This window comes from Rhea pennata, chromosome 34, assembly GCF_028389875.1.
Source record: "Rhea pennata isolate bPtePen1 chromosome 34, bPtePen1.pri, whole genome shotgun sequence".
NCBI classification, from domain to species: domain Eukaryota; kingdom Metazoa; phylum Chordata; class Aves; order Rheiformes; family Rheidae; genus Rhea; species Rhea pennata.
This window is the reverse complement of record NC_084696.1, coordinates 189,987-198,567: the sequence shown is the minus strand read 5'-3', so window position 1 is coordinate 198,567 and position 8,581 is coordinate 189,987. Positions and strand designations below refer to the sequence as shown.

Here is an 8,581-nt window from a genome sequence, read left to right as displayed (position 1 = left end):
GCCGTGCAGGAGAGCTCAACGGGCTCGAGGCTGTAGCGCTGGTTAGGAGCATGGAGTTGGACTCACGGTCACACGGTATCTGGTGTGAAGATCCACCTTTTTGCTGACTTCATGCTGCACTGGGGAAAATAAACTTTTTTTTTTTTTTTCTGGCTGATCTCGTGCTCATTTCTGGCCTCACCAGTTGCAGCCAACATTGCCTAGCTCCTCCTGGTCATCCCTGGGTGCTGTCAGTTATTTGCAGGCAGCTGGGGCCCGAGATAACTCGGGAGTATCTATTTTTCCTTTCCAATAGCTAAGCCGGCAGCCAGAGAGCCACCTTCTTCAGCCCAGAAGAAACACCAGTGTTGAATATCAGCTGTTCAAGGTAAGGCAGACTGGAAATCATGGGAGAAGAGTAGCACAGATCAGTCAGCAATGAAAAAAAGTGAAAAAGTGAAAAAATGAAAAAAAGGCTTCATTTTCCTGCTAATCCCAGGATGATATATCCTAGTAAGACTTTTGGAGAGTTTCCTAATATTAAAAAAAAAAAAAAATATCCAGAGAATGGCCCAGAAAACGATCCCTTCTCAATCTTCTCCAAAACCACGTGAGAGGAAGATTCAAACCAGGTGGTCCTTGCCCCACTTCATTCTCTACTGTCTGTAGAGCACCGATATCTACAGTGGCTTCCAGGATCAAAGTGAAGGTTTGTCCAAAGTGCAGAAGGTCCATGGTTGCGGGCCAGGCGGCCTCAGGGAGTCAGCTGGATCCTGGACTCCCAAACCCAGAAGAAGGGCAGGATTTTCTCTCCGTTAAAAGAGGCCGAGGAAAAAGCGAAAGCCAAGGTCTCATTATCAGCGTCAAAGAAGGCCACGTGTCCCTTCTCGTAATCCAGAGAGACCCGGATAGTCCTCGGCCTTCCGTTTAGAGGCTGGACTGCGTCGAAGGAGGTGAAAGCTTGGAACTTGTCTCCGCAGATGCCAACAGCCCAGATCCCCTGGGAAGGGGCCAGGCTAATCCAGCCCTTTCTCCAGGCTGAGTCTCTGGCCACCCCCACAGCCCAAAATCCCCGGCTGCCCAGATGCACTTCCCAGTAATGCCTCCCTGCCGTGAAGCCCTCGTGGCCCAGCACGGAGCAGTAGGTGTCAAATCGCTGGGGGTTGTTGGGCAGGTTCTGCGGCGTTTCTTCCCACACCACGCTCCTCCGGTCCTCCGAGAGGACGAGGTGAGGGTTTGCTGTTTCTGGATCCAGAGTCACGTTTGCTGAAGGGAGGGAAATTGAGAGAGAAAAGGGTGAAAAAAAAAAATGTCAGAGGAAAGATGATCCTATCTGCACCGCTCTGCTTACAACCTACATGGAGAAGGTCTTGAGAGGGGCACCAATGGGCCACACAAGCTGGATGACAGCTTGTCTTTTGGATGGGCGTGCAGAAACCCAACTACGATCCATAGAAGCTCACCTTGCCCACACACCAGGAAAAATTTTGAAATCTCCGCCTTTGACCTTCTCTTCCCTGCCCACTTCACCCCAGAATACCCGCAAAGACTTACCCCATTGCACGTCCAGTTCAACGGGAAGACTCTCTGGAAGGAGAGAGGAGGAATGAAGTGACATTAGTATCTCCTTTACAGGATGAGGGAATGTGTTAGCGATGGATAAATAAGAAGCGGTTCACCTTTTTTCTTTGCAAAACAAGGACATCCAGGGGAATTTCCAGATGAACACATTTAGAGGGCAAAATTCAAAGGAGCACTTTTCTCCTCAAACCAGTTAGGTTATGGAGACTGTAAGCACGAATGCTGCGGGGAAATCAAGAGCAGCAGATCTGCTGCTGGTTATCAGTCACAGCGGACCGAGCTTGGCACAAAGTCCAGTTGCTGCTAGAAATGTATAATCAAAAAAAACCCGTATATCCCTGCTTTTGCTCTCTTCCCCATACAACCAGTCTTGGAGACAGCAGATCGGATAGACGGACCTTCCGACTCAATACGCCTGCTTTGATGAGGATGTTCCTTGAACTCAGAGTTGACTGGACCAAGTAGTAATTGCAAGTCAGAGGAGGAAATCACGGAAAAGCAGCTCCATTTGCAGAATAGTTCGCTCGAGGCTCATCTACCTGCACCCCACCATTCATCTGCAATACGTTCACCTTTCATGCTGGCTCCCTAGCAGATGACTGGCTGTTACCTACCGCCTGTTCAGTTTAAACGGGTTCAAGAATCAAGAATTTGATTCATTTCCTTCCTGTAACTAAAGGGAGAGGCTCGCTCTGGCCCTTTGCATTACTCAGGAGTTCAGACTCGTGTAAATATGTCTGTGAAAACACTTACCCTCCCTTTTCCAGCCCTAAATATGAGAATTATTGAGTAATTCATCGTTAGCATTCTTTCGCAAGGTTTTATGCTGGTAAATAACCGGCTAGCATCTGCTCCTCTCCAGCTGCAGGAGCACGTTTAGATCTTCCCTTCCTCTGTACCTTTGAATTTCCTCAGAGCTTCCTTCAGCACAATGTTTTTCTGAGACAAATCCTTGAGTCGCTTCTCTGCTCTTGGAAACTTCTCCACCAATTGCTGGAAACTCATTACTTCACACCTAGAAGGAAAAAAATAAGAAACTTGGGGGTGTCCACGGCTGCTGCTTCAGCCTCGGTGGTCCTTGCAGAGCGAGGCCGACCCCTCTCATTCCCCCATTCCTCTCTGCTTTGAGACTGTGTCCTGGGGACAACTGTCTCCTCCAGAAAGGGAGTCACATACCTGTTCAAGGCACTCCTGGCATCCTGAAAGAGGGAGAAGATGGGAATTAAATCCTGAATGAGCCTCCTCTTTTGCAGGAGGAGCGTGAGCCTGTGCCAGGGACCCCAGCACTTGGCTCCAGCTGAGGTTCGTTTAGCTGCAGACCCCTCACTAAAGACATTTTATCCTTCTGCAAGGCATGCATCAACCTCCTTGCTTTGCGTGGGGCTGGGAGGGGAAAAAATTGCTGGATATTCCCAAGATGACAAAATGTGAATTCTGTGGTCATCCTCCTCAGGGGTTGGCTGTGACAGCAGCGCAGGTAGTTAGCAACTGCCATAAAACACAGCGTGGCCCCTTCCAAGATCTCAGCAGCCTGCAAAGCGCAGGGAGGAAACAGGCATCCGCGAGAACCACTCAAATTGTCAAGGCAAGGAGATGGGAGAGGAGGGATTAAAAAAAAAAAAAACAAAAAAAACACCCCACCAATTCAACAGCACGTTCAGAGCGTTGCAAGCTCCGTCGCCCAAATCTTCTGCACAGCTCCTGGCTCTCACCTGCAGGGATTTGTTCTCTGGCAGCGGGTTTATGCCTTGCAGCTCCTGGATGAGGTGGTCCAGGTGGGAGATCTCCACAGCGAGCCTCCCGTCGCTCTCAGCCTGAGTCTGCACGACCTGCTTCTCCGCGTCCTCCAGCCACAGCAGGAGCAGGCGCTCCTGTTCGTCCTGGAACTGCTGCAGCTGCTTAAAGGCTGATGCGATTTTCCACCTCTCGACTCTCGTCTGTTGCTGCGAGCGACGAATCGGGAGAGAATGAGAACAGGAGAAATCAGAAACTTCGAAAACCTGGTTACACCTACCCGAGTTCAGTAAAACAGGAGCAAAGACTGCTCTTCGGCCCCAAGGCTGGCCTGAGTCCACAGCACTTGGCTCTGGCCAGTCACATGAAGCTGCGGTGAAACATCTGCCGTGGTCTCTGCTACTGCTTTTGAGGAAATCACCGTGTCTCACTTCCTCAGAGCTACAGGTCTGTCCTCTACCTCCCCCGGCCTGAGAAAACTCAGAGATGGTGGAAGCACCTGGCCCATCGCGCTCTCCGAAGGAGACATGGCTGCATCTGGGTGCACACCCAGCTCGTCACTGCTGAGCGGAGACCTGGGCTAAAGCAGGATGTTACAAAAGTCTGGCCCGGGGTGACTCATGCCCGGCTGTGCTGGCCAAAGCGCTGCTCAGTTGAACTGCAAATGCCCCCCTTGAGCTGCAGATGCCTCCCTTGACTCAGTCAGAAAGTCCCTTCCTTCTGCCCACTGGCGTTCTGCAGCTGCAGATCATCCCCTCAGGAAACATCTGCTTTTCCTCCACCAATGCATCATGGAGATAAGGTGAGTGCAGCGGAGACGGACCCGTTCTGGGGTCCAGTGTGTAATGGCTGGAGATGTTCTCTTCATCTCCATGCTGCAAATTCAGGTGCTGCTCAACCATCTTTTAACTGGAGTAGCCCACCCACGAGTTGGACTTGAAGAAGACACCTCCACGCAGGCAGCAGCAGCAAGTACCTACCAGATACTCTTGGCTTCTCTTCTCCCCAGTCAGTTTTAAGCCTTGGAGTCTCTCTCTCTCATCCTTGAGGCTCTTCAGTTTGTTTTGGATTTGTTCCTGGCCATAGACATCAATAAAGAAAACAGAGCTAAACAAACTAAACTCAACCAGTTTTATCAAAGAGATGGAAGCAAATACAAATTTGCTGAGACCAAGATTAAAATGTTCAGTCTACTGCACAGGGCAACGCATGCTGAGCACCGGCTCTGGTGAGATGGGGCACAAAACACCTCAACAGCAGCTGGAAAGTCTCTTTTTGACCAGTTACCAGGAACTACCTGTGGAAATTTCATCTCTCTCATCTTCACACAAGACAGTGTTAGGAAACTTGCTACAAAATTATAACATCTTATTCCCAGAAGTGCACATATATAAATATATAATGCCCAGCAGCACATATATAGCAATTAAGAAAGGAAATAAATGGGTGAGAAAAGATTTACTTCACTCTGGCTCCTCCTGATTTAATCAATCTCTACAGGGTTTGTAAAACAAGATTATGGAAAGAGGTGGCAGGAAACACATCAGCCCAACTTCCCGTGCACACCCCGGCAAGAAGTCCTCCTCCTCGCGGGAGTTAAAAAGTCTCCCTTTATCCATGCAGTTATCCCGAGATAGGTGCTCGAGAAAGAGAGTCCTTCTCTCCTCCCAGGTAACTGCCTGATTTGCAGCAGGAAGGACAAACTCGGATGTGTCTCTTGAGCAAAGAGTAATAACAAGATCCACGTGTGCGGAGAGCGTGGTGGAGCGAGCCAAGGTGGGCTCCAGCTCTTCTAGCTTAAATATCTAGTGTGAGCTACTAACCTCGTTTTCTTTAGTGGTCCCTAGAGGGCATGTTAGTGAAAAGAAAAAAAAAATCTGATGGATTTCTATAAAAAAAAATCCAGGCTGATGAGCTCTCCCGGAGACACTTAAGGAGAAACTCCGCTTTGGAGGTCTTGGTTGAAGTTGGGCTTTGACTGATTCATGCCATCCTGGGGGTTGCTTTAAGGTTTTGCTTGCAGATTGGGGCTGAACTAACCCCTTGCAGAGGTCTGCTCCCCTCTGCGTGCCACCAAACCAGGCTCTAGCAGGCTTGCAGGCTCCTGGAGACCAGGGCAGCTGCACCGCCCTACCTCCAGCAGTCTGGATGACCTGCCAGCTCAGCCCGCCCTCCCTCATCCCAAGCCTTGACCCATCTACCATCCCAATCTACCGTTCTCCATGCTCTTGGGAAGGTGGAGAAACACTCGGCTGGCAGACCTGAGCCTCCAACAGGATGGGAGAAAGCAAGGAACGGAGAAGGTCGGACCAAAGCCTTGGAGAAGCAGTGCAGCGCAGCGATTTCTTACTTGGCAGTGCTGGGCGGCCTCCTCGATGGGGCTGACGGTGTGAGCGCGGTGGGCTCGCGAGCGGTCGCACACCACGCAGATGGCCATCTGGTCCTCGTGGCAGAAGAGCTTCAGCGGCTCCTGGTGCTTCTCGCAGACGTTTTCCTCTCCGGCCGGGCGGTCCGGGCGGCAGCTCAGCTTCTTGGCGATCTCCGCCAGGTTCCTCAGCTCCCGGTTGGGCCTGAATTTCCGCTTTTGGGCCGCTCCTCGGCACTGGGGGCAGGCGAATTTCCGCTCGGATTTGCCGGAGCAGCGGGTGATGCAGTCCCTGCAGAAGCTGTGGCCGCAGTTGATGGACACGGGGTCGCTGAAATAATCCAGGCAGATGGAGCAGGACGCCTCTTTCCGCAGGCTCTCCAGAGGGTCACTCTCGGCCATGGCTGCCCGCAGCCAGAACGACACGGTTACTTTTCGCTTCACCGGATTATTATTATTTTTCCTCCCCTCCCTCCGTCCCGTCTTTCGGCGGCAGCTGGGAGTTTCCCCTCTCTGCTCGCCCGAACGGGGAGGTCCGCTTCGAAAAGGAGCAAAGGACGTCAAAGGAAGGAGGGGCGGAGAAAGGGGAATTCCAAACCATCTTCCGTGCAAAACGCAAATTTTGCGACTCCCTCGCCCCCCCTGCCGAAACCCGAGGTCTTCCGAGACGTCCGGGGAGGGAAACGTTTGCTTCACCCCCACCTGCGGCCCCTGAGCCCCGGGGCGATTCGATGGCGGGGAGCGAGGGCAGCGTCTCGGTGCCGCCGCTCTCTCCTTGCCAGCATCCCCCTTGGTGCATCGCAGACCCCATCTGATCACAGAAACGACCCGGTTCCTTTCCTCCCTCTTTGTTTCCAAGGCTTTTTTTTTTTATTTTTTTTATTATTATTATTATTTTTATTTTTTAAGCCTGGTGCAACTGGAAGAGGAGCCACCAAGGCTGCCGGGCAGGAGCTCGGCATTGCAACCGAACGCTCCCAAACGTCCTTACCTTGCATTTAGGCGGAGATCTCGGCCGGCGGGAGGACGGGGCTCTCCTACGCGGGCTGGACAGGGACGGAGCGAGCGCGACAGCTCCGTCGGGGCAGCACGTAACGCCCCGCCGCGGGCTGAATCACCTTCCAGCCTCGGGTAGATTTTAATTTTCAGCCGCGGCTGGTCGGCCAAATCGGGACCCAGCTGCTTTCCTCTTTTTTCGGGCATCGCGGAGCTTTTCCAAGCTTCCCTGTGAGCCCCCTCCCACCTTCTCTGAATTAAGAGCAAAAAGGAAAAAATAAAATATATAAAATAAATAAAGAATAAAAAAAATTTAAAAATCTCCCCCCCCCAAAAAACAGAGAGGAAAGCAAAGCAAAAAAAAAGGGGGGGGGAATAAAACGAGGCATACTCAAGGCATACTGAAAATTCAGTATGTAGAAGAACTAGAGCAGCAGGGAGGGGAATCACAGCACCGTCCCTCTTCTCCTTTCCAGTTAAAAAAGGGGAATAAGGTCCAAGAGGAGGGGGGGGAAGCAAAATGTTAGGGAAAGCTGCTCTGCTGCATCTCTGGGAGCCGCAGGAGCGTCGTGCCGGGCCCTGAGCAGGTGAGCGGTGGGAGCGGGGCTGATTTTCACGTCTTCTGATAAAAACGTGCAGAGCTGCAGCTCCGCGGCCCTCGCGAGCAGGCTGCTGGGGGGCTGCTGGTGCCCCGGAGCCGGGGGGCAGGAGCACGAGGCTGCGCACACGCGTGTGTTTGGGGGGGGGGGGAAGAGAGCTGTTTTAGGGGGGAAGGGTGTTGTTTTGGGGGGGGGGTGTTGTTTTAGGGGGAAGAGAGCAGTTTCTGTGTGGCTGTGCGCACCACAAAGCAAGGACGAAAACGAAAAAGAGATAAAAACACTCAAGCGCCTAACGTGGGGCTCGAACCCACGACCCTGAGATTAAGAGTCTCATGCTCTACCGACTGAGCTAGCCGGGCCGCTGGTTGCACCATCCTGCAGCTCATGTCGAGTCCGGGCACCGGGCGGAGCCCCGGGACAACCGCTAATTAGCGGTAATTAGCTGAGAGCGGCTGCTGGCAGCCCAGGGAGCCTGCGCTGCCCGGCGCCGGCGAGGAGCGCGGCGCTGCGGCGAGCAGCGGAGCGGAGCCCCCCGTTAACGTTATTTTTCCTAACGCTGCTGCCCGTCGTTGTAACTTCGGACCGCGCTGCAAAGACTCTTGGCGCTTATATGGGTTTGCGACCGGTACCTTCGAAAGCTGCCCCCTTCTCCTCCCCCCGCCCCCGGTGCTGGGGCCAAAGCGTTTGCTACAGTTAAAAAATGCAAGTTTGAACACCCCCCCCCCCCAAAAAAAAAAAAAAAAAAGGCAAAAGTGAAGGTGTTTCTGCCCGGTTTCGAACCGGGGACCTTTCGCGTGTGAGGCGAACGTGATAACCACTACACTACAGAAACGCGTTGAAAATGTCTCCGTCCCCCGGGCCTACGGGCGTAGGGCGCTGGGTGCTGCCTGCCAGGCTGGGCGGGGGACGCCCGGGGGGGCCTCGCTGGGGGCCGCCCCGCAGAGGGAGCGGGACGAGCTATTGGGGGGGAAATGATAGGAAAAAGAAAAAAAAAAAAAGAAAAAAGAAAATTCAAGCGCCCAGCGTGGGGCTCGAACCCACGACCCTGAGATTAAGAGTCTCATGCTCTACCGACTGAGCTAGCCGGGCGGCGGCGCCCAGCGCTGCGGCGCGGCGCTCACGGCGCTCCCCAGCCACGCCCCCTCCCCGCCGAGGCCCCGCCCACGCCCTTCAGACCCCGCTCTGATAGGCCGAGCTAGGGTCGTCCCTGCTCTCCCCCGCCCCTCCCCCAGACCTCCGAGAGCAACGAGTGGAAGGTAGACAAGCTCGTCGCCTTGCCTTCCCTCCCTCATTTCCGGTAATCGCTGAGCTGGCCTCTCCGGTGCCT

At 53.3% G+C, this 8,581-nt stretch overlaps 1 protein-coding gene and 3 non-coding genes across 4 annotated transcripts; all 4 read right to left on the bottom strand.

The window, feature by feature from the left end:
- Positions 1-58: 58 nt before the first annotated feature.
- Positions 59-6,890, bottom strand: LOC134152876 (zinc finger protein RFP-like). The gene is made up of 8 exons (XM_062598608.1): positions 6,651-6,890; positions 5,645-6,063; positions 4,275-4,370; positions 3,273-3,503; positions 2,737-2,759; positions 2,460-2,575; positions 1,534-1,566; positions 59-1,245 (listed from the first exon to the last, which is right to left on the bottom strand). Exons 1-8 carry the CDS (start codon positions 6,655-6,657, stop codon positions 734-736), a joined length of 1,437 nt encoding a protein of 478 aa, XP_062454592.1. The 5' UTR covers positions 6,658-6,890; the 3' UTR covers positions 59-733.
- A 650-nt stretch (positions 6,891-7,540) lies between these two features.
- On the bottom strand, positions 7,541-7,613 carry TRNAK-CUU (transfer RNA lysine (anticodon CUU)). The gene has a single exon. It is a non-coding gene; the product is annotated as a tRNA-Lys (tRNA).
- A 400-nt stretch (positions 7,614-8,013) lies between these two features.
- Positions 8,014-8,086, bottom strand: TRNAV-CAC (transfer RNA valine (anticodon CAC)). Its single transcript has one exon. It is a non-coding gene; the product is annotated as a tRNA-Val (tRNA).
- A 184-nt stretch (positions 8,087-8,270) lies between these two features.
- Positions 8,271-8,343, bottom strand: TRNAK-CUU (transfer RNA lysine (anticodon CUU)). The gene has a single exon. It is a non-coding gene; the product is annotated as a tRNA-Lys (tRNA).
- Between the last annotated feature and the right edge of the window lie 238 nt (positions 8,344-8,581).